A 25,309-nucleotide genomic window follows, 5' to 3' on the forward strand; every position below is an offset into this window, starting at 1 on the left:
ACAGCAGCTCATTTATGAGAGCCCTGCCACAGTCTTTGCTGGAGGGGAATTCTCTGAACTTTCTTCTAGAAAGATCCTTCTTGTTGGGTTAGTCTAGAAGTAGGCTGGCATCTTGCTGGAGGTGGCATAGAGGCCCAGAGTCGGGAAAACTCCAGGTTTACCCCTACTTGCCTCCTTCAATTAACCAAAATGCTAGTTACACAAAAGACCATCACAAATAGTGAATGGTGAGCAAACTCATTTATTCAAGTACATAGGGAAATGTATATAAACTGAAATACACCAGAAAATAAACAGTGAAAGGGCTTTCCCATTGGGAGAGAGCTCTCAGCTCCATGAAGAGAGAGGCCCTGATCTATCTATAGAGAAACAAGCCTCACATGGTGAAGGGTCACAGTTTCACAGGCAGCCGGATGTTTCTTCTCTTCTTTGTACAGGGAAATGCTCGTGTTCGCTAGATGCATAATAATAAAAGGGAAAAAAAATTAAAGAAATTATTTGGGATAAATATAGGAACTAAATCAAACTTCTTTAAAGTAGAATTTTTTAAAGAAAATAAATGCTTTGTTAGAAACTTAATAATGAATATTAATATAAATGACTAAACATGATTAATATCTATTTATATTTAAATAAATTTATTTCATGCATAAAATAATCATGAAACTATTTCAGTCACTCTTTCTAAATCCCAATCAGGACTCTTTGTATATTCATTTCTCCTTTATTTTTCCTCATATGTGGGCCGAGAAGAATCTTTTTAAAGATTTCCAAGGGGCAGCTAGGTGGTGCAGTGGATATAGCATCGGCCCTGGAGTCAGGAAGACCTGAGTTCAAATCTGGCCTCAGACATTTGACACTTAACTAGCTGTGTGACCCTGGGCAAGTCACTTAACCCCAACTGCCTTGCAAAAAAAAAAAATCTGCAACAAAAGTTGGTTATTTCCCAAGCTAGGTAAAGGGAGTTCTTCCCAAGTATCAACTATCCTATCTACTCTAACCCATAGTCCTGGCACCTAGAAGTAATCACTCTCTCATTCTAAGACTGCTTAAAGTTCACTGTTGCTCCCAAGACTTTCAGCAGAATGGAAAACAATTAAACATGGTACATACTAAGCCCAAAGAGAACAAGAGTTTGTAATAACTAGAGACCACCATTTAATCTGTCCTGTCAATTCATTAGTGATTAAATTTAATTTTAAAAGCTAATATACATTTTAAAAGTACTAAAAATCAAGTTACAGTGAAAGAAAAGTAATTGCTCAATGAACAGACACTCCAAATTGTAAGTCTGGAAGGAAAAAAATTCTTTTTGTAGAAGAATTATTAATTAGTATTTACAGGCACTAAAATATTTTAATAAGTAAACGCCAGTATTCAAATGTTAAAAGTTGACTGGCCTAACAGGATCTACTGGTATTGCTAAAGACAACTGAGTAGGTTTCCATGTGGTTGCCTAATCATGAACCTGTAAACTACTTTACCGGTACTTTGGGTTGGGGGTGGGGTATAATGGACACATGTGATTTCATCATTGTGAGAAACTCCTGATGTGGAAGGGAAGTTTATGTTGCATGATCTGGAAATGGTTGGAACCTGGTATGGAAACCTGGCTCTAGACAACAGGAGAAAAGTTCACTTATCAGAGGCCAGAGACCAAGACCGGGTGGTTCTAGTAGGAGATGGTTGAGGAAGATGGCGGGACAGGAGGCAACGTGATCCAGACACAGCTAGGTGGCCCATGAACGAGACTGTTTCTAGGCGACAGCCGTGTCCCCCAGAGGCACACATTTCTGCTGTCACTGGATGGACCCTACGGGACAGACTTGAAGTGGTAACTGCTGCCTCTTGGCTTTCCTGTGGCGCTGTCCACTCAAGACAAAGTGTGGGATTGGGGACAGCCAGATCGGTAGAAACCCCTCTCCATCCGCAACACCCCGCTTGTTTTCTTGTGACCCGAAATACATTCTTGAAACTCGAGGCCTGCTCACTGAGGTATTCCTGTCTCCATCAAACCCCAGCACACTGCCATCTTGAGCTCCCATCAGGCAGGCCTGATAGACAGAGTCGGAAGTCATTCTCTGGATGTTCTGGAAATTTCTTTTCCATGAGCACACTGCTCTGATACTAGTTTGTCCACTGCCTCGTCACAACAAAGATGAAGACGGATGGCCTTGAGTCATTATGTAACAGGGCCGAGAGTCACAGGACAACCACGAGAATCATTAGATCTTATGCTTCTCTGCCAGACTTTTCTGCAATCCAGCGAGATGACGGACAGGCCAGTGATGAAGTACTTCCCAGCATCTCAAGATCAGACTCAATATTATAAATGTTAGTTACTATGATAATGATGAAAACCTTTGCAGCTGTGTTGTTCAAGGGGTAAGGCATCATGGGAGAAAGCCCCCAAGAGGGTAACCTGGAGATGGGTCTGCAGCTGCCACCTGGATACCCAGGACCACAACCACCCCAGCCATCAGCAGCAATGGCAGAAAGCATTTATTATGCACCTACTATGTACCGGGCTAAGCGCTGGAAATACAAAGAGAGGCAAAAACAGCCCCACAGAGTTTACCTTTTAATGGGCAAGTTCATATCCAAACAATTATGCCCAACATCCCTTCTGTCCTTGGAAGGGGAGACCCAGCTAGGAAGTTTTGCCAGCTTCTGCATTTGTTTTAAGGCACATCGTTAGCCAGATTCAGTTAGCTTGGAACCGTGGGCTCCTAATGCCACTGAAAGGTGAATGCCTGGGTCCTGGGAAACCAGACTGCACGGTGCAATCAACACAGGTGTCTACTCAGTTCTCCCACGAGCAACTCTCTGGTTTCGGTTGCTTCTTTGGACACCCAGAGCTGCTCGGTCAGCTGAGAAGATCCCAGCAATGACGCTAAATAGAGCGGGGTGATTTGGGTCAACATTATCCGAAGGTTTGGGGCTCATACGGAAGAGGATAAGCAGGAAATGAGCGGATGAGGGGGTGGGTGGAGTATTCTACCGGCCAGCTGCCTACCCAGGAGTCTGACAAGGACACAGGTGATTTGTATTCATAACAGGCTCCTTTTAATCCCATATCTCTAGGGAAAGTTAAAAATTGATTTAGTTGTGTTAAATAAAGCCAAAAGGTGAAATTCAAGAGGGTTATTGAAGGAGAAATTCTGGAGCAATGCTCTTCCTAGACGCAAAGAGAAGGTGAATATTCCTAAACCTCTTTACAATTGTGCATGCTACAAAGTTAATAATAGTTAACTATTAATATTAATAGTTACCATAGTGCTTACTATGGGCCAAGTACTGCGCCCACAAGCTTTATGCCCCAGCTGCTAGGTGGTGCTAGCAGAGTGCCAGGTTTGGAGAGAGGAAGACCTGAGTTCAAATCCAGCTTCAGACAATTACTAACTGTGTAACCCTGGGCAAGTCATTTAACCTCTGTTTTCCTCAGTTTCCTCATCTGTAAAATGGGGATAATATTATAGCCTTTATCAGCCAGGGTTGTGGTGAGGATCAAGTAAGATAATAATTATAAAGTGTTAAGCACAGTGCCTGGCACATATTAGGTACTTAATAAATGTTCGCTATATGGAGCTATATATGGAGAATTCACTGAGATCCTGGGGGAAAGAAGTGAGGAGGAGGTTATCTGCTCCCTCCCCTCAGGGCATTCCTTAAGTGTCCTTCAAGGTCTTCTCAGTCAGTTGCCAGAGCCCAAGATGACACTGGACCACAGTAACGGATATTCTGGATACACTGCTTAAACCAGCCATAAGCCCACCTAACACAACTAGGCACTTAATCTTTTTCCACCTTGCCCACAAGGGTATCATGAGACTGGGCCCAAAGCCGTACTGAAATCAAACTGTCCTCCACATGGATGGCAATCCCCCGATCCATTAAACCTTGAAACAAGCTTCTACTTTCTAATTTTTCGGCCTGTATGTTTAAACTGCAATATGATTTCCAAATGCCTGATGGACATCATGGAGACTGGAAGCCATCTGATAAAGCTACAACCTTCATCAAGTGACTTTAAGATAGCAAGATGTGAGAAAACGAGTTTGAGAAGAGAAGCTTGAAAGAATCAGTGAATAAATAAGACATTTAGTAAGTGCTTACTATATACACGGCTGGGGACACACATAGAAAAGTCAGCTGCTCAGAGCTCTCCAGGAGTCCCTATTCTAACGCCGACACAATCCAGAGGGAAGGCTTCAGTCACAAGTCACTAAGAAAGGCTCTCACCATGTTTGCTTTTCTATGAACATGGAATCAAGGCCAAGGAATTCTTCCAGCCCAGGGCCCTCAGCGGCCCTCCTGGGAAGCAGCCCCCAAGGAGAGGTAGCCTGAACCTGCTCCTGCAGGGGCTGCAGACACAGTCACTGAAGGCCCAGAGAGGTGAGTCCTTGCCACCAAAGTCCTGGGCACCGTCAGATGGTTCAGCACCAGAAACCGAGAGGATCTTGGAGTAGAGATGACACTGAGGACCGTTTGCTTTGCTGCTGCTGTCCCCAAGGACCATGGGACCCCTCCACCTGGCTGCCTAGCGGTGGTCTCCCCATTCGCTCCTGGAGAGAGGGGCAGTATCACTTTTTCTCAGTGCAGGGATTTGCACAGAGTGATCAATCAATGAATATGTATTAAATGCCTACTATGTGCCAGGCACTGTGCTAAGCACTGGGGGTACAAAAAGAGGCAAGAGACAATCCCTGCCCTCAAGGAGCTTACAGTCTAATGGAGGAGACAACAAGCCAACATGCTTATACAAAGCCAGCTACATGCAGGAGAAATAGGAAATAACCAACAGAGGGAAAACACTGGAATTAAGAGGGGATGAGGAGGGCTTCCAGTAAAAGAAGGGATTTTAGTTGGGACTTAAAGGAAGCCAGGGAGGTCAGTGAATATTTGTTGTTCAGTTGTTTCAGTCACGTCAGACTCTCCATGAGCCCATTTGGGGTCTTCTTGGCAGAGATATTGAAGTGGTTTGCCATTTCCTTTTCCGGCTCATTTTACAGATGAGGAAACTGAGGCAAACAGGGTAGAGTGACTTGCCCAGGGTCACACAGAGAGTGAGTGTCAGGCCAAATTTGAACTCAGGAAGATGAGTCTTCCTGACGTCAGGCCTGGTGCTCCCATTCATTTGTAGATCTGGCACTGAAATGGGCCTTTCTGAGCCAAATCCCCTATTTCATAGATGAGGAAAATGAGGCCCAGAGAACTGAAGTAAGTTTCCCACGTCACTCAGGTACTGTAGCCTGAAGAAAGAGGCCTGGCCTTTGAGGCAGAGGATGGTTTCCATTCTAATTCTCTGCCAGTGTCTTCATCTCTCTCACCCCAAAGGTCCTTCAGCGGCAAAATGAGGGGCCTCTGCCTGCCTCCAACATCCCTCCCAGCTCTAAACCCCATGAACTCTGAGATGAATTGGAAGAAAACTAACCCAGCTGGCTCCATCCTGCCTCTCAGCAGCCAACCAGTGTCAGGACAAGGAGGCTGGCTTGCTGGAAGTCAGAGGAGACCCGGCTAAATAAATACCACTTCTAGTGGGCTTGGTAAGAAGAGGGGAGGAGGGACCCCAATCCAAATCTGAAGAGCCAGGCAGGGGGCCTTGGGAAATGGGAAGACGACTCCAAGTTTCCCTTTTGGCAAAGTGAGGCAGGAGGGATGGATGGGCCTAGAGTCAGGAAGACCTGAGTTCAAATTTGACCACTGACTCATATTAACTGCATGACCCTGGGCAAGTCATTTCCCCCCTGCCTGCCTCTGATGAGTTTCCTCATCTGTAAAACAGAGACTGTTTCACATTTGTCTTTGCATCTAAAAGCCTGCTGATTTATTGGTCTCCCCGTTGCTTTTTAAATTTTAGATATTTCCATAACAACAGAGGAAAGCATACACTGGGATACTATTGACCACTTGAAGTGTCTGGGATTTTGGAAGTTTGATTATTCTCTCCATGGGTGCAGGCAGCAACCCCTCTACAACCTAGCGGGACGACTCTCAGGAACGCCGGGGCCAAAACAACTCGTTCCCCTGGACCAACCTGGTGATTTTCCGTCTCAGACAGAGCCAGGCAGGCCCTTGGACTTCAAAGTTTTTGTAGCCTGGGGGGGATGGGAGGGGCTGTCAGACGCTGAGCCCCCCAGCCCCGCCTGAGGGCGCAGGTGTGGGAGCTGCTGGTCATTCTGAAAAGGATAAGGAGCAAAGGATGGGAAACAAAGTCTCCAAGGCGCCTATCCTAGGCTTTCAAGCACAGCAGATGAAGGCAATGGAAGGGGGTGTGTCATGCAGGCACTAACAAGCACCTTCTGTCAGGTGCGTTCTTGGTGCCAGACACTGTCCTCACTTTCCTCATCTGCGAAATGGGGGCTGGACCAGGTGAGCTTGAAGGTGCCCTGATTACGATGCAGACCACAGCAACAGTTGCCTCCTCCCCCGCCTCTGCAACCCTCCCTCTACACGGACAGCCCCTAAGGAAGCATCTGACCCTGTCCTTCCGCTGGTTCTCTCCTCCCCCGATACCTTTAGGATAAACCACAAAAGGCCTGCTCGGCATCTAGTCTGGTTACCCCTTACCACTCCCCACCACATTCTTCAGTCCAGCCAAACGGGCTTTATTGTGGTTTTCCATACTCGACACGCCATCTCCCGCCTCCGCGCCTTTGCAAAAGCCTCTCCCTCGTGCCAGCTGTTGTTTTCCGTCAGCACCTTGGAACTTCACCTCCTTTCTCGGTTCAGCCCGAGGGCCACCTCCTACACGAAGCCTTTCGGAGTGCCCCAGTTGACTCAGCCCGCCCACGACCTCGACCAGACAGCTTGGACCAGCGCCCGGGACCGCCTGTCCTGCTCTCCTCCCCCCTCTCCCATTTGTCGGCGTTTCCCTGGGCGACCACGTCACTCCACCCACCCACCAATGGAAGGAGAGGAGAGGCGGGGCCTCGGATTCCTTTGACCAATCAGAAAGCCGGTCGAGGACAGCTGTGTTTGGGAGCTGTTAAAAGAGCGGGCCGGGAGTTCGGCGAGGTAGAAGGAGGAGCCGGCGCCGGATCGGCCAATCAGGGGGCGCTGCGCAAAGGAGCCGAGGGCCAGCGGCCAATCGGGGAGGCGTTGCTCTCGGTCCGTCGTGCCGCTGGTCCCGGGCCGGGAGCGGGCGGCGGAGCACCGCGGGCGAGGCGCGTGGGCGCCGGGAGGCCCCCGGATCGACCCCGCCGGGGAAGGGAGCGGAGGCGCCGGCCCGGCAAGGAGGCCCGGCCCGGCCTGGACCGTGGCCCGGCCCTTGGCCCGGCCCTTGTCCCCTCCCCACGCCGGCGGCCGCGCATGCGCCGAGCGCTCCATGGAGTCGTGGGGTCTGGCGGCGGACGCCGAACCCGGGGCGTTGGGGGAGCACTTTCTCTACTTCGCCTACGGCAGCAACCTGCTCAAGGAGCGGCTGCGGCTGCGGAACCCCTCGGCCCAGTTCATCTGCGTGGCCCTGCTGCAGGTCAGGGAGCCGGGGCGGACAGGCGGGGAAACTGAGGCACGCCCCCCCCTCGCCCTGCCGTCGGGGCATGTGGACGGGGGCAGTGGTGCTGGACGATGGTCGTCGGACCGGGCGTCCACCCGAGGTGCCGGAAGGCGCGGCCGAGGGTAGTACCCCAGCTGGGCTCAGGAGGATCCGAGTTCAAGTGCTGCCACTGGCCGGGTCGGCCCGGGACCCCCGGCCTCCCTCCCCCTCCGCCCCTCTACCGCGAGGGCGGATCGGGGGTCCTCGTCTGTGAAATGGGATCAGAACCCGTAGGACGTAGTGTAATCCCCGTGGCCGGGCTCGACTGGAGGAGGGATGGACGCTTGCCGGACACTTGCCGGACACTGCCTCCTGCGTGGGGTTGGGGAGGGGGTGGTGCGAGGGGGGCGCACCAGCCCAGCTGTGTTAAATGAGGCGAGCTCCGAGGTGCCCGGAGGACCCTGACCCCTGCGCGGCTGCCCAGGGTGGGCCGAACCGGGCCTCCATCAGAGGATGGCCAGACAAGAGTCCCTGGCCGGGGTGGGGGGAGGGGGAACGCCTGCTGGCCTCTGAGTCTTGTCCGATCCGACCGAGACCCAGCCAAGCTCCCAGGATCCTAGAACTAGATCTGGAACTGGAAGGGACCTTATGGGTCCTCCTTTGACAGATGGGGAAACTGAGGCCCAGAGCATGGCCGTGCCCAGCTAGTCGGTGTCGGAGGTGGTATACAAACCAAGGTCTTCCAGACTCCTCCGGGGCCCTATCTACCTCATGCGGTGCCCAAGGTCATGGAGGTGACCAGGAAAAGGGCTGTGGGCTCCACGCCTCCTACTCCTCCGGCACCTGGCCTCTGTGATGCCGCCACATCAACCCTGCCTGAACAGGAGTTACCCGGGGCACACTGCTACACTCCTGGGTGCCCCATTTACAGATCGCAAAGTGACCCGAATCTAAGGGTCACCGGGGCGTTGGTCCTGGCGGTGTAGTGTAAGGTCTTGGCGTGGGTCAGGCACCCAGCCACCTCAGCCTTGGTGAGGTGTTCTAATGGTCCCTTCTGTTGGAAGGGGGAAGGGGATAAGTGTTTGTTAACTGCCTACTACGTGCCAAGCACTGTGCTAAGCGCTTTACAAATACCTCATTTTGTCCTCACGACAACCCTGCCAGGTAGGTGCTGTTATTATCCCCATTTTACTGCTAAGCCCAAGATCACACAGCTAGGAAATGTTTGTCAGCATTTGAACTCAGGTCTTCCTGGCTGTTCCAGGCCCAACACTACACCCACTGCACCACCTAGCTGATGGAATCATGTATTGTCCTTCTCTTGGTGACCCAGAGTTTTTGAAGTCACCCTACTGGCCCTGTCCAGCCCTATTTATCTAAAAAAGGCTTTGGCTGTGGCCTGCCAGGAACTGTCATTGGAGGACCAACCAAGGCACATCACCAGAAGGTGGCCCCCAGGTGTTGAACATAAAAAAAGTCACTCATGACGTTGCCTATTAAAGTGGGGACGTGTTGTGATCTGGGAAGTGTCTACACATCTGTGAAATCCCAGATTTAGTGATGTTAAAAAGCTACTTTGCAGTCTTGTAGCAGTAGATGACCAACAGAGTGAGGTGTGTGGTTGTGTGTGTGAGGGGGAGAGAGAAAATAGGGTGACCACATGGGCCAGCAACCCCTAATATGATCGACTTTTCAAATATCCAATAGACCAGATGAATCTAGTTTTGTAAGGTCCAGCAGAAATCCTATGTGATAACTAGATCTGTGTCCACCTTTCCAGAAAGGTCTGGCAGATAACTAGCCAGCTGAGGACAATTGGTGGCCGATTGTGACAGTCTTTGCAGGCTGATTGTCAGTTACACTGGTATTTATTCAGAGTATAGGCACAAAAATCCACTAGGAAAGCGAAATCTTTAGAGACACGAATAAAGGTATTTGTATGTTTAGCTAAGGGTTTGATGGATGGATTGTGTATAGAATACAGAACCTCCTTTTAACGCAAGCCTCTCTAGGGGAAAGAACAAAGCAGACCAGTAGGGAATTCCTTGGATATTAAATGACCCTAAAAATGGAGGAGCCTACAGTGTTTGCCATTGATGAGACAATGCTCATTAGTGCGTTTTGTGGATAGGACAGCCTTAAGAGGAATCTTGATACTGAGGGGATCTTGGAACACAACCAAAGACTGATCATAATTGCACTGGTTTTCCTTTACAGGATTTCAAAGTTGACTTTGGAAATTATCAGGGTGTAACAAGTACCTCTTGGCATGGAGGTATAGCTACTATTGTTCAGAGCCCTGGAGATGAAGTTTGGGGAGTCGTATGGAAAATGCACGTGAAAAATATAAGTTCTCTGGATGAGTAGGTGACTCCTAATTACACTTTAAATAATACTAATTTAGAAAGAATATGCTTACGTTGGGTTCTTAATGGTGCTTAGCCCAGTGCTTGGCATACATCAGGCACTTAACACATGCTGTTGACTTCTTAATGCTATGTAGCGTTAAAAAAAAAGAAAAAAAAGAAAGAGGAAAAAAGAAAAGAAAATACCATGTAGCATCTCAAAGTGTTGTTTTTTTTTAATTATAGGGATGCTGGGCCTGCTCTATTTAAAATTATTTTAAACCAAACTTAAACCAAGGGGTTGATTTTGTTTTCAAATGTCTATGATGTCCTTTGCAATTTATCAGGCTTGTTCCAGCAGAATGTAATTTCTTTTTCAGAGCCCTTGGAGGGGAGACCCTTTGCAGTTTCTGGCTCATCTGAAGATAAATGCCTTTCTTTCTTTTTCTTTCTTTCTTTTTTTTTTTTGTAGTCATTTGACTTTTGGAAAATAAATACATATCTAGAAATTTTTTACTTTATATTCTGAAAAATGAATATTTTAAACATAATTTGTTGCCTATTTCTTAGAGATTTCAAAAGATGCCCTAGCTTTATTGGGACTGTTCTTATAAAATGCCATTTAGTTCTGATGGGAGAGGTCTAGAACAATAATGTAGTGATCTGAACTTGAAGGGAGCTATCCTTCTTTATGTAATTAGTCCTTTCTGAACTCTGTTCTAGTGCATATGGTAGCATCATCTACCAAGCTGGGGTGGGAGAGGGGCCCAAGAGGAAAAGAGGAACGGATTAACTGTTCTTGAGAAAGTGGCAGATCCTTCAGTGGGAATTAGAGACGTCTTTTTCTCTCTCTCTCTTCAGGAGAGATAGACATTTTTGCCAAGTTCCATACATTTACTTCATAGCACAGAAAGGAATAATATTGCAGGTGTGCATAGATTGAAATAACTACTTAGCAGCATGGTGTTGATATATTATTTTTCTGATAAAGAAGCTGAGTTACAAGTGAAGTTATATTCATTTGCAGGCTTACCTGGTCTAAATGATTTACTTTTAAGGTTGAAGGCCGCTTATCCCATTAGTCCAAATTACTTCTAAAAACATTTAGAACATAAATGTACCAAAAATGCCTTGAGCAGAATTCCTGAACCTGCAATCTGTGAGCTTTTTTTAAAAAAAGTTCTGATCACTATCTAGCTATAATTAGTTTTCTTTTTAATCCTTTGTATTTTATTTGATGTATTAAACAGTATGGCTCCGAGAAAGGGTCCATAGACTTTCCCAGATTGCCAAGGGGTCCAGCACACTCAAAAGATGAAGGGCCCCGGGCTAAAAGAATCAGTGTTTTTTATACAGTTGGACTTTCATTCTATGTGTGTGCTCCACCTTGAACAAAGGATCTTGCAGAATACATGAAACTGGGGAAATCCACTTATAGGGAACATCTGGTTTTGGGTTTCAGACAAGAAGGAGTTGGAAATGGAACGTATATTCCAATAGAAATTGAGGTTCGCAGTCAAGAAGGGAAAGTATTAACCTGCCGAAGTTACCAGATGACAGATTACGTCCCTGCGGCCCCCTCACCGCAGTATAAAAAGGTAAGGAGTGGTGGAACTCAGACCTTCAGAAAATATCTGTTTTGAAAGAAATCTGATTTGTTTTATGGGGAAACTTGTCTCACTCGAGTCAGCATAGTACTGTGGAAAGTGGGGACGGTTTGGAGTCCAGGACATGGGTTCACATCCCAGCAAGAAACTCTGCTACTACAACTTGTGTGTCCTTAGGAGATCACTTACCTCTCAGGTAGGGTTGGAATAGATGAGATCAGAAGTCCTCAACAGCTCTAAATTTATTATCCTGTAAGCGTCCATTTGTCATTGGAGAAATGGAGAAAAGAATTTTCAGTGTTGTTTTGGGTTTTTTAATTATGTTTTGTTTTGTTCTGGAAGCAGAAGGGAGTAAGCCATCATGTATGGCCTGCTATGTGCTAGGCACTTTAGATTAATTTCATTTGATCTTCACAATCACTGTGGGTCGGCGGTGCTATCGTTATCTCCCTTTGTGGGCAGCCGGTGTCCCAGTGGTTAGAGCACTGGACCTGGATTCAGGGAGAACCAAGTTCTAATCTAGCCTCGGGCACTCACTAGCTGGGCGAATCACTGTTTGCCTCAGTTTCCTTATCTGTAAATGGGGAAAATAACAGCAACTCCCTCCCAGGGTTGTTGTGAGGACCAAATGAGACGATATTTGTAAAGCATTTAGCACAGTGCCTGGCACACAGTAGGCACTATATTAATGTTAGCCATTATCTAACAGCATTATTGGAATTATAAGGTAGTTAGCACAGCTTCGCTGGGCACATAGTAGGTGCTATCTAAATGCCCACTCCCTGATCTGCCCCCCATGCTTTTCAGCCCTCCAGATCTTTTGGTTTTTGCCTAGAGTGAAAGTTTACAAAATGTGGTGAGGCAAATCTTATTGAAAGGAAAAAAACATATTTTAGGACAGTAAATATCTCTTAATTTAAAAAAAATTAATTTAATTTAAAAACTAGAAATATAACTACAGAACACATTTTATTTACAGAAATAAAAGAAGACAAATTCTTATGTGTTCTGAAAACACAAATTGATTTTTACAATGGGAAACTTCTTTGCATAGGTGGTGACTTTGGGCGTAGAGCATTGTGTCCTGCAGGACTGAGTTGCTGTGGGTTAGTTTGATTAAGTTATCCTCTTCCTCTTTCTTTTTTTTTGGTGAGGCAGTTAGGGTTAAGTGACTTGCCCAGGGTCACACGGCTAGTAAGTGTCAAGTGTCTGGGGGCAGGATTTGAACTCGGGTCCTCCTGACTCCAAGGCTGGAGCTCTGTCCACTCCGCCACCTAGCTGCCCCTCCTCGTTTTTTATTGTTATAAGAGAAGGCTCTGTGGGTGAGGAAGAAGGGAAGGGACATATTTGAAGGTGAAGGTCATAAATAAAGATCATATCAACAGTTTTTTTAAAGTTTCAAAATATTAATGGAAAATGTGATTTCATTTATATTATGATTCCAGAAAGACATTTTCAAGGAAAAATAGTTTTCTATGAGCAGAACATATAGGTTCCTGCCAAGTTGTTCTCCATCAGCCATGGCCAGCTAAGTGCCAGGCTCAGAACCCAGGCTCCTCTCTGACTGTTCCCTCTCATTTCCTCCCCACCCCCACATCCAGTCAGGTACTAAATCCTATTGATTCTGCCTGTGCTGAATCTTTAATATAGATACATAATTTAATATAGATACATATAGATATATGTATATTTTATCTATATATATGATATAGATAGATATATATATAAAAGATATATAGATACATAATTTAATATAGACACATAATATGGAAATACCAAGGTTAGCCTATCATTACCAGTGCACCTGCCAGACCTCTGCCCAGTGACTTTCAATGGCTCCCTATTACCTCCCAGAAGAAAAATGAAGCCCTTATTTTTGGCATTCAAGGCCTGCCTCTGGTGTAATTTAAACTGCTCTTCTTCATGGACTTTCTTTCTATGCAGCAAATATTGGGCAAAAGATGTTAGTGGGTTAATAAGTTGGGGAGCCTATAAGCACCAGACGGATTCTAGATACATCCTATGTTTGTGACAAAGCCACGTCTTTCAAGGTGGGTCTTTGTATACTGACCCTGAAACTAGGGACGTCATTTCACCCATCTGATAGTTAAATGTTATAACCATTTAACAGTCGCAGGGGGCTATCTCCAGTCGTCCTGAGTGCATCTGGCCACTGGGACCCCGATGGCTCCAGAGGAGAGAGTGAGGCTGCTGACCACACAGCCCTCCCTCACCTAAATCCAGTTCACTTGTGTGTCATGGCGTCACCTCCCTCATATCATGGTCCTCTTTAAGGAGGAAGGACAGCCGGCAACAAGACATAGTACCGGGCAGCAGGAAGTAAAGAAGACCGTGTCTACTTAAAGCTTCTCAAAGAGACTCCACGTGTAATTTCTCAGAGCTGGACAGTGACGGCAGGACGAGGAGGGCCTAGATGCTGGGTCTCTGCAAACCCAATGGGGGAAATGACCTTAAGCAGCAGAGGTGTTTTGGCAATGCTCTCCTCTGTTTCTGACCCAACTAGGAAAAGTCTTTTGTGCATTCGCACCCTCTTGGAGTGTGAGCTCCATGAGAGCCTGGACAGTCTTAGGTTTTGTCTGTGACCTGCACTGCACCTTGCGCAGAATCAATGCTTGAGAAGTGACTGGGTTTGAATTGAGTTTTTTAAAATGCTTTGTGGATAGTTTTTGCCTTTCCATCGCTTTCATTTCCCACTGTATCCATCCACCCACCCCACAGCAATCCCTTAAAACAAAAAATAAAAAAAGGAAAAGCGGGAAAAACCAGTTCAGGGAAATTAACCCACATCTTAACCAAATCTGATGATAAATGCTGTGTTTGACACACAGAATACCCCTCTCCCTCCTCTACATCCTTATTTGTTTATACTTATCCTTTTTGTTTTTAAATGCTCAGTGTATAAAACAAGGCATTTTATACTTTGCATGTAGACGCTCATTTTTTTTAAAAGCCTCCGCTGCATAGTATAATGTTGGCCCTACAAATACAATCACCCCCTGCCCGTCCCAGCCGACTGGCCTTCTGAAACCCCTCTTTTGTTTTCCATCCATTTCCAGGTCATCTGCAGGGGTGCCAAACAGAATGGCCTGCCCTCTGACTATCAGAGGAAGTTAGAAGAAATTGAAACGAATCACTACAAAGGACCCGTGAAGGTATTTGAGGAAATTGAAGCCATCATCAAAGAACCATTATAGCAGAAGTCCACTCTGATTTTAGACCATATATCTAACCCGATTTTTTGCCTCAATTTATTTTCATTACTGTCTCTCCTTGCCACTTTTGCATTTTTTAAAATATTTGATAATATGAATCCCAAATTGTCCATAGTAGCATTCAGGTGATATCACTGCATTAATATATTCATAACCATTTTCTGAAATGCTGCTACCCATTGGTAGTTTCTTGTTTCTAGCTTTCTGCGGGGATTGGGGTCAAGGCTAGGCCATAACAGTTGTGAGACAGTGTAAGAATTGTGCCTGGTGAAATCCTTCTTTGGACAGAGGCCCTGATTTTAGGTGTGGACTGACGAGAACGAGGCTCACCTGCGACCTTTCCCCAAAGTACACCTGGGGGGGGGGGGCTGCTGCCCTTTGTTTAGCTAGGGTGGGGAAACTGGAGATTGCTTGAGCTAGATGGTGATTTGGTAATAAAATGAATGTGAATGCTTTGTTATTGTTAGAGGAATAACTGTACCTCGTGGTTCCGCGTGGATTCTGCTCTTACACCAGATTGGAAGAAGTAAAAGTTTTTATCTGAACCATCAGTGCCCTGTGTGAGAAGGTTCCTGGTTCCTCATCTTTTCACCATCATTGTCTTGTGTTCCTTTTTCATTTATTTTATTTTTTTTTTTTATTTTTTATTTTTTTTTTAGTGAGGCAATTGGGGTTAAGTGACTTGCCCAGAGTCACACAGCTAGTAAGTGTTATGTGTCGGAGGCTGAATTTGAACTCAGGTCCTCCTGACTCCAAGACCAGAGCTCTATACACTGTGCCACCTAGCAGCCCCGTTGTGTTCATTTTTCATTGTGTGTGTGTGTGTGTGTGTGTGTGTGTGTCCATGAATTAAGCAAGGCTTTTGAAAGCCCAGTTGACAAGGTTGTGAAAAAAAGGGGGGAGGGATAAAATGCTCCCTCATGGAACGTGAAGCTGAGTTCTTGGCATTCTAAGAGCTCGATAGAGAGCTGCCCCACCCCCACCCCCACTCTGATCTGCTCGCAGGCAAATCACTGAACTTTCCTTGGCCTAAGCTTCTGCATCTGTAAAATGGGGATCATAATAACTCCCACCTCCCAGGGTTGTGAGGGTGAGAGGAGGTAAGGGGAGGCACTGTCCAGTTGGAGCCCCAAGTTCAAGGCCACTGAGCGTTGACTTTGTCCCCGGCGAGCCACAACCTCTCAGAGCTCCAAGCAACTCTGTGAGGCTAGATGTAGAAGAGAAGGGAGGAGCTCCCTCCTCTGGGAGTTCCCTTCGTATCCCTGTGAAATGCTGCCTTTTCTTGAGGAAGGACCGCTCATTCCAACAGTCGCCCTATCCCATGGTTTGTTTATGTGGAGAAATCGCCTCAGTTGCTGTGGAGAGTGGTCATAGGTATTTAAAACAGGCCTCTGACCAAAGAGAAATCATGTGGGATCAACATTCCAGAACTGGAAGGGTCCCCCGAGGTCTCGTACAATGCCCCTTATTAAGCAGATAAGGAGACTGAGGCTCCATGTGGCTCGGGCGCTGGAGCTGACAGGACCCTCCGGAGTCCGCTAGTCTAGCCTCATTTTCCTGGTGAAGAAATCCAGGAGTGCACAAAGTCAAGTGACTCCCCCACAGTCACTCAGATAGTAAATATCAGAGAGGGCGTTTGAGCTCGTGGCCCCTGACTCCAGCTCCAACCTGAGCACAGGCTTTCGAGGTCCAGCCGTTGCATCTCTGGCAGGAAGATGAGCCACAGTGGCTGCACAGACCATGCTCTATAGCCTTCCGACCAGATAGTTGACCAGATGAGTCAAGCCTCTCCCACCCAGCTGTGTCGTCAGTGCGCGAGGACCTGGCTGCGACGCTGCTGTGCATACTAGAAGGCCAGTCCCGTAAATTAATTCCACCACAAACAACTCTACATCACCCCAACAGTTCCCAGTGGGGCCACTGACCCTCACTGTCCAGCTCCCGAGCCCCGCTTTGGAAGGAGCCCCTTCCCACATTCCTAGTCGCTACCAAAGTAACCGACGTTTCCAAAGCAGAAACAAAGCTGATGGTTATTGCTTTAGGACACCTTAAACGAAGGCCTTGGAGATCTTCAGACAGCTTTGCCCCTTACAGATTTAAGGAACCATTAAAAAACCTAAACCACCAGGTTTCCGGCTTTACTCTTCCATAAAAGGCCATTTTAGAACTGTTCGATGTGCCAGGGCCTCTTATCCGGGGGCCTCCTAGTTCTGCATAAAGGATGACCCTGGTCCTGCTTTGTTTGGAGCTTCAGATAAGGATTAGCTGCATTCGGGAATCACTGTATTAGGTTTCCCTGCCTTTTGTGCCAAGAAGTTCAAAATTTGTTTTGTTTGTCCTGAAGTCGTAGGGTTTGGTACTGGATGAGACCTTGGGAATCTAGTCAGTCCCCTTCATTTTACAGATGAGGAAACTGAGGCCCAGATTGGTGGAGTCACTTGTCCAAGGTCATACAGTCAATAATTCGAATTCAAGCAGGAGTCAGAACCCAGTTGCTGTGACTCTGACTGAGGGGAACACCCTCCAACTCTGCACTCCATCTATAGGCTTGCCTTTCTTTGCATTAGTGAAACGCTAATGGTCATTGTAATAGGAATCGAACTTTAGTGTGGATTTTAATTTTTTAACTTTTGAAATCTTTAAAAAAAAGGTTTTGCTCTTATTAGTGACCCATTAAAGCCAGAGTCATGCAGACAGCCTTCGACGCGGTCTCAGCCCTGATGCTTGCAGAGTGGCTGAGTGACAGCCTCTCTGAGCCTCCTAATAATGCTCACATCTATATGGTACTCTAAGGATCACACTGTATTTTACATAATTAACACCATAGATTAGATTTAGAAGAAACATCATGTAGTCTAACACCTCATTTTACAGATAACTTGCCTGAGATCCTGCAGGTTGTAGGAGGCAGAAAATGTGAACCCGACACTCTGAGGTTTGCAGGGAGTTTTTACAAAAATCTCATTTTGTTCTCACAACAACCCCAGGAGGTAGGAGCTATTATGATCCCCATTTAACAGATGAGGAAACTAAGGCAGTCCAAGGCCTGACTTGCCCAGGGTCACACAACTGGTGAGAATCGGAGGTTGGATTTGAACTCGAGTCTTCCTGACTCCTGCTCCAGTTGGCTACTTAGAGGCCATGGTCATGGTCACCCAGCTAGAACAAGTCAGAGATGGGGCTTGAACCCAGGTCTTCTTGACTCCAGCCACTAGGCCAAAGTGTCCTCTCGCAAATATTTTTATTTTTGCAATTTTTTACAACTTTCATTTTCCCTCACCAATGTGGAACCACAAGGTACACTTACTCCTGTGACAGTAACAGAGCATTCACAAACTCTGACTCCTCCCCCCTTCCCCTCCGGGCACTCCCCCACCTTGGCTCTTACGTTCCCTGGCCTACTTCCACAGGATGCCCCTCCCAGCATTCTACTCACTGCTACTGCCTTCCTTCTGAGGGTTCCTTCTATTGATTCTGTATCTGGCAGTCAAGTCATTAAGTTCGTACTATGTGCCAGGCACTGTGCCAAGCGCTGGGGATACCAAGCAGAAGGTGAGCAGCCCCTGCTCCCAAGGGGCTTCCAGTCTCATGGGGGAGAATCACCAGAGGGAAGACACTAGAATTAAGGGGGATGGGGAAAGGTTTCCTCTACAAGGGGGATTTTAGCTAAGGCTTAAAGGAAGCCTGGGAAGCCAGGAGGAGGAGATGAGGAGAGAACATTCCAGGCATGGGGCACAGCCATGGCAAGTGCCCAGAGTCGGGAGGTGGGCTGCCTCCGTAGAGGGACAAACACTGAGTACGACAGTGGCACAGAGAATGTCGGGTCGGTGTGAGGTGTGGGCAGGTTGCGAGGGCTTCGAATGCCAAGCCAAGCAGAGGAATCGGTGTCTGCAGGAGGCCACAGGGAGCCGCTGGGGTTTATTGAGTTGGGGGCTGGAGGCGGGGAGCATGGTCAGACTTTTGCTTTGAGAAGCTCACAGTCGGCTGAATGGAGGCTGGGAGAGTGATGGAATGTGTGAAGGACGGGTGGGGAGTGACTGGAGGCAGGCAGACCCCGGCTTCAGCCCAGCACGGATTGGGGTGGTCCAGGCTGAGCATCGGAGGACAGGAGAGGGGCCAGACTCCAGGGGACGTTAGCAAAGTGAACTCAACCGGCCTTGGCAGCACGTTGGACGTGGGGATGGCAGTGAAGGATGCCCCCGGGGCTTTGAGTCTGGGTGACGCGGAGCTTAACGCTGCCTCAGCATTAATCGGGAAGTTAGAAGGAGGGGAAGGTCTGAGGGGAAAAGAAATCGCACATGGACGTGGGTGTTTCCCGTGACTCCTCCATTAGAATGCGAGCTTCTGGAGAACAGGGAAAGTGTTTTTACCTTTCTTTGTAACCCCAACGCTTAGCAAGGTGCCTGAGACCCTTTAATGCGTACTTGTCGACTTCCTCATCTGCAAAATGGGGGTGGGAGTGCGGAGCTTTACTTGGATGGAATCTGACGTTCGGTTCAACCCTAGAGTTTCGTGCAGCACATACCACATTACACACCCGTAGCACCCCCCCCCCACCTCCGAACTAAGGGGAGGGAGGGATAATACCGGTCTCCTATCTTATCAGTCCTTAAGGACGCCGCTCGTCCATCTTTTCATCCGGGTCAGACAACTTTTAAGTGCTATGCCCCGGTTTCTTCTGGCCGACCCCCACTTTGCAAGTTCCTTGCTGACTCCCCAGGGCCTTCATGGCTCATTGCAAAAGAAAGGTGCCATGGGCACCCTTGGGGGCCCCGTGGTTTGGCCTGGGCCGGCAGGCAGCACCCATCCCCCAACCCTTAGATGCTTCAGGGTAGGGGGGCAGGAGGTGCACCGAGGACCCCGAGGCGGTGCCGCGCGTCAGGCTCCAAGCCCTTGACCCGCCCCTCGTCCCCTCTCCTCCCCCACCCCACTTCCGGCTCTCAGCCGCCACGGCCGCCGCCGCCTCCAGTAGCTGGGGGGGCCGAAGCTGCAACATTGTAGCCACTTGCGGCGCGTTCCCGGCGGCCCCGGCTGAACTTGGCCGGCGTCCGTGCTCTTCGCCTCCAGCCTAGGGCGGCCGCTGGGGCTCCGGCTCTCTTCCGGGCAGTTCGGAGGCTGGGGCAGCGCGGGCAGCAGCGGGGCGGGGCCAGTCCGGTGTCCTCCCCACGCACGTGGCCAGTCCCAACCGGGGTGCCAGCGTCCCCCGGGCCTCTCCGCCCTCCTCTCGCGGCTGCTCGGCGGGTCCTCCCCTGATCCTCCCTCCCAGGTTCGTAGGACGTAAGTACCCTGAGCTAGGAACCGGGCCCTGGGGGCTCCGCCGGCGGCGTTTCTAGGGGTTCCTCGGGCTTCAGATGGGGCACGGGGGAGGGAAGAAAAAGAGGGGGCAGGACGCCTGATCCAGCCTCGCCTGGACCAGCCTGGGACCGGACTCGCTGGAGCTAGCTTGCTCCTTACTTTGCTGGGTGGAGGTTTCAGTGCTCACCCCCCCGGTTGGTATAACTGTGGGAGATGAAAAAAAGGGGGCGCGAGGTGGGGACGAAATAGACGGAAGCCCCTTAAGAGAGCAGCAGCCCTACTACCCCGGCGTCCCGCTCCTTGCCTTTCTCAGGGTTGGATAGCCGAGGGGGTCTCCGCCTGTACAGTCCCTTCGGCTCGCTTGGCTGTGGGATGGAACGGCCCGGTTGTCTCGTAGAGTTCTGAACTCCTCCGGTGACTTCACCGCCGGAGGCTGCGGGCGGGGAGACAATGCCTGGCAGAGATCCCTGGACCTTGGATCCAAAGAGCAGAGGATGTGCGGGGTTTGGGAGACAGTATGGGAAGAAGAAGGAATTCTCGACAGAGCCCCAGCGGGCCACATTCACATAAGTGCAACCCACCCTTGAGCACTGGAAGGTAAAGTCGGAAAAGTCCCTTTTCTATTAGGTGGACCAGTTTAAGGATGAAGCTTGATGATGTCGGGCATGAGGAGGAAGGGTGTGCGTGAAATTGCTACTGGGCTTTCTTTCGAAACGTGATTCTAGTGCTTAGAAGGTTTTAGGTCCTAAGACAGAGCCGGCAATTTTTCAAATGGACTATTTCTCAGGCCTTGCTCTCGCCCTGTTGTTACTGCCTCCTTTCATGCCAGATGCCAACTGTGGGATCTTAATTAAAGCCAGGCAGATGGGTGGTTGGCAGAGGAGAGAATGACTATCCGTACCGAGAGGCCAGACTCCGGGTTTTTATCTGTCCTCTGCTGTTTGCTACCTCTCTGACCTTGGTGGGCAGAACAGTTCCCTGGCCGGGGCAATGGGTTGGGCATGGGAGTACCCGGGTTCCAATTTTGGCCCTGCAGTCACCTGTATGACCACAGGCCAGTCGAGGCTCCTCTGACCTCGCCTTAGAGAGAAGTCAAGGATGAGTTCTCCGATAAGAGCTAAGGGAAGGGCAGCAAAAAACGGGGCACCAAGAAAGAGGAGAGTTTCAGAGCTTAAAATCGGGACTAGCTCTTACTTTCGTTTTGGAATTTGGATTGGAGCAGCTAGCCAGAATTCTGGACAAAGGTTTATTTGGGGGCCTTTCCCCAGGCATTTTTTCCTTCCAAAAATCTTTCCCTGGAAGCCCGTCTTCCTTCTATATTTCTTACCCCTTTGACCAAGGGCCCTCTGCATCATTTCCTTTTCTTTCTTAAGGTTTTCTGGTTCCTTGCCACGTGCTCGGTCAAGGGAAGCCTTACCTCCATGCCCCTCACCCCTGTGGGGCTTTACTGGAGTGGGACTCAAGTGGCCTGCTTCCTCTGTCTGCTTCAGCCCCACCATCAGATTGCCCTGATGTCCCCAGCTCACCCTGCCCCCAGGAAAGTAACTTGTGTTTACCTTCTATTTGGTATGAGGGGTGGACAGCCCAAGCATAATGGGAGAACAGGGCGGTGGAATCTGAGAGTCCTGCCCCTGATGTATCCCCGGGCAAATCACTTAACCTGGACGTACTTCAGGCAATTCCTCTAACACTAGACAGAGAAGGGGAGGGAACAAGCATTTATTAAGTGCCTACTGAGTGCCAAGTATTAATGCTAAGCACTTTATAAATAAGATGTCAGACTGCATAGATAGGAGTTTCCTATGTCAGTAACTCACTGGTTCAGTCCCTGTACACCAATATTTTACACATTTATATCTATGCATGTTGGCTTCTTCAAGTGAATATCTCACTTTTACCTTTATGTCCCCAGGGCCTGGTGTATAGTAGGTGCTTGATAAATGCTTGTTGATTATTTGGTTGTTAATTCTTCTGCAGCCAATCATTCCCCTCCTTTGGCGGTGGGGGGGCGAGGTAGAGGGAACAGGCATTTAATAAGCACCTGTTATGAGCCAGGCACTGTGCTAAGTGATTTATACATATTATTTCATTTCATCCTCACAACAGTCCTGGAAGGTAGATGCTGTTATCCCATTTCACAGTTGAGAAAATTGAGGCAGGCAGAGGTGACGTGACTTTTCCCTGTGTTTCAGATATAGAACTCTTAGAGTTTTGGGGTTTTTTTTTAAACTCTTGAGCACACCTCATCTTGAAGATGGGCTTTGGGGAAGGCAAGGGCTGTTTGGAGGGACTTTTGATTCATTATTATTTATTTATTTATTTTTTGGTGAGGCAGTTAGGGTTTAGTGACTTGCCCAGGGTCACACAGCTAATGTCAAGTGTCTCAGGTCAGAATTGAACTCAGGTCCTCCTGACTCCAAGGCCAGTGCTCTATCCACTGTGCCACCTCGATGCCCCTCTCTGATTTATTTTGAAATGGATGCCAGCTCTTGATCCCCCTGTTTGGATGATGACCCTTTTACGCTGCCCCCTTCCCCAGCCAGGCTCTGGGAGCCAGAGCTGAGCCAGTCTCCACCTTCAGAGAGCTGGGCACGGCAGGTGTAGGGTGTAGGAATTCTGTAGCTGAACCTTTCACCCGCACACTCCTGCTTAGTGACATTCATGATTAATAATTGTGCCTAAGAATTTCTTTACTAGTGGCTCTGTTTGTGTTAGAAACCCAAGGAGTGAGGCACCGATCTTAGACATAGCTTTCCTGTTTGGTCATCTTTACTTGAGTCAAGCAACTGAAGCCAAGTCTCCTCCTCTGCCTTTAAGACCAAAGGATCCTTTTGAATCCAGTTCATAAGCATCTGTTAAGCACCTACCATGTACTCTGCCAGGTAGTGGGGTTGCAGAAATGACAAACCATATTGTATCTGCCCCCAGCTAGTTTATAATCCAACCCCAGGAAGGATTGAATGGGGTATTCCAGTGGGAAGTGTACTCTTTCAGAGGATCAGTATTCAAATCCCCCACCTGCCCGTGTGATCTTAGGCAAGTCTGTGTTGGACCAGCTCACAGGACCATAGACCTGGGACTGGAAGGAACTCCAGAGATGGTCATCCCTTTGTTTAACAGATAAGGATGCTTAGGACTAGCAAGGGCCTTAAGTTCTACCCACTGGAAGACTCAGAGGTAGGATTTGAACACAGCTCCTCTGGGTCCAGAGCTCATGTTCTCCCACTAAACCAGGCTGCTCAATCCTTCCTGAGGTTGGAGGATAAACTCACTGAGGGCAGGAGCTCTGTTTTTGTTTGTGTGTTTGTGTGTTTGTTTGTTTGTTTGTTTTCCTCGGCTTGTGATTTTATTGGTGTAAGGAACTGTCTCTGAGGACTCTCTCTCCACTAATGCTGATCTTTTCTGCAGTTTATAGTTGCAGTGGGTTCCCCGCTGAGGGCCATGGAGAGGATCCCATGGCTAATATGTGTCCGAGGCAGGCCGTGAACCCAGGTCTTCCTGACTCCAAGGCTGCCTCCCAGCCCACTTCTCCAGGATGTTTCTCTCCAGTAACCTTGCAAATCCCTTCCAATTCTCAAACTACCATCTCAAACAGGTTTTGTGTTGCAGATTTCTTTTGCATTTTTTTTTCCTTTCTGGGGAGTTTAGGCAAGCTGTAGAATTGGGAGGATTAAAAATGCCATACATGCAGAATTCTTATCTTGCAAAGGTTGGGCTGTAGGCTGTTATCATAGTTTGTAAGACTACTGTTTTCTCTTCTGGGCAAACTGAATTGTTTGTAATATGCAGTACCTTTCTTTCCACTGCCTTCCATGAAAGTCTAGACTTGTCTCCTGCAAAATGCCTCTTGGGCTCGTTATATGCTGGTTTGATGACAATCGTGCCTTCCTGCCTTGACTCACGTCTTAGGAGGAAAGGAGTCTGAGAAGTTGACATTGTGGTTAATGAATGCTTATACCCACTGCCAAATACTCTGACTACTATTCTCCTGGCACTGACGATAGACTAGAATTTGCAAGAACTCTATTGCATAGAAGAACTTTCCGCCTTTACATGCCCCTAGACCAGGGGATGCAGAGATGGCTGGCTTAAGGAAACCACTCACACTGTCCTGTTTGTGTGATCAGTTAGGAAGTGCATTGGATTTGGGGTCAGCACAATGGGAGGAATGACATTTTAGATACACGAAGTGTGTGGATGGATTTCAGGGCATCTGGGAACTTGACTGGGCTTCAGTCATAAATGTAGGCAACAAAATGGGGTTCGGAGAAGGGGTCTAGAGGCTCCAGACAATTGCCAAAGGGGTCCAGGACACAAAAGAAGATGGTGAAGCCTGCCTTGAGAGGGAAGATCCCACAGGTCCGTTCTTGCTCTAAATCTTTAGATCTCAGAGAAAGGAGCTAACTAGCCTCCCAGTCATTGCTTCCAGATTCTCTCCAGGTCCTCAGTGGTCCAACAATTTCCCACCTCCCTTGGAGCATCTTCCATTATCATTTCCAAAGCACTTTCAAAAAAACCAAAAACAAAACATGTTCATTACTCAAAGCCACCCTGTGAAGTGGGCAGGGCAAAGATGAGTGTCCTAGTTTTACAGGAGAGGAAACTGAGCCTCAGGGAGCAGGAATGACCCATGGAGGATCACAGAGTCAGGAAATCGCAAAGTCACGGTTCAAGGCCAGATCCTGGGATTCCAAGTCCAGCGTTCCCTCCATTCTGCTGTGAACGAATGAATGAACAAATGAATGGGATGGATGGATGAATGAATGAATGAGTAGTTACATAGCATTTACTATGTGCCAGGCTCTGTGCTATGCTGGGAATACAAACACAGAATGGAGAGGTCTCTGCTCTCAAGGAGCTTATATTCTTATATGGGAAAACATGTCCTGAGGAATAGTGTTCCAGGAAGTCACAGGGATGGTGACTGAAACTATCGAGTAATTGGCTGACATGTTCTCTCCAGGAATGATGATAGAGTAATAATGTTGATTTGATTTCTGAGCCCAAAGCTAGAGATGGAAGGTGGGGTGGGGATGGGCAGGATTCTGCAGCAAGCTGGGCAGGATGGACAGAGGGAGGGTACATGATCACAAATAAGTGAGTGAGGATGGCAGCAAAGTCCAGGAAACTGTCAAATTCATCTGAAAGAAATGAGGTTAGGGGAGGGACAGCCCAAATTATGTGGCGATAGTGGTTGGTTTTGTTTTTTTCCCCGCAGAGTAGAGCTATTTACTATTACTGAGTTGAGTGTATCTAAATAGGGAGGAAGAAAACAAATATTATTAAGTGCCTACTATATACCAGGCATTGTGCTAAGTGCTCTACAAATATTATCTTTGATCCTTAGCAACC

At 48.1% G+C, this 25,309-nt stretch overlaps 2 protein-coding genes and 1 long non-coding RNA gene across 9 annotated transcripts in view; 2 read left to right on the plus strand and 1 right to left on the minus strand.

Moving 5' to 3' along the window:
• Window positions 1-245: 245 nt before the first annotated feature.
• Window positions 246-6,817, minus strand: LOC114050691. Its single transcript, XR_003570055.1, has 3 exons — window positions 6,571-6,817; window positions 6,038-6,179; window positions 246-454 (listed from the first exon to the last, which is right to left on the minus strand). It is a non-coding gene; the product is annotated as an uncharacterized LOC114050691 (long non-coding RNA).
• Window positions 6,818-7,312: 495 nt separating this feature from the next.
• On the plus strand, window positions 7,313-15,213 carry LOC114050695 (gamma-glutamylcyclotransferase-like). The gene is made up of 4 exons (XM_027872556.1): window positions 7,313-7,474; window positions 9,695-9,840; window positions 11,285-11,420; window positions 14,507-15,213. The coding sequence occupies exons 1-4, from the start codon at window positions 7,328-7,330 to the stop codon at window positions 14,642-14,644; spliced, it is 567 nt and encodes a 188-aa protein (XP_027728357.1). The 5' UTR covers window positions 7,313-7,327; the 3' UTR covers window positions 14,645-15,213.
• A 2,876-nt stretch (window positions 15,214-18,089) lies between these two features.
• LOC114050514 (nucleotide-binding oligomerization domain-containing protein 1-like) overlaps window positions 18,090-25,309 on the plus strand; it is a 51,231-nt gene continuing 44,011 nt past the window's right edge. For 2 of the 7 annotated variants that reach the window (XM_027872265.1, XM_027872271.1), the window contains exon 1: window positions 19,853-19,939. The gene's annotated coding sequence lies outside the window, so the exon portion shown is untranslated. Of the gene's footprint in view, window positions 18,215-19,839; window positions 19,940-20,270; window positions 20,555-25,309 lie in introns of those variants that run through there. The other 5 variants (XM_027872267.1, XM_027872268.1, XM_027872266.1 and 2 more) reach the window with 5 other exon arrangements.

The sequence above is a fragment of the Vombatus ursinus genome, unplaced genomic scaffold (assembly GCF_900497805.2).
Source record: "Vombatus ursinus unplaced genomic scaffold, bare-nosed wombat genome assembly UNPS02014799.1, whole genome shotgun sequence".
Taxonomy (NCBI): domain Eukaryota; kingdom Metazoa; phylum Chordata; class Mammalia; order Diprotodontia; family Vombatidae; genus Vombatus; species Vombatus ursinus.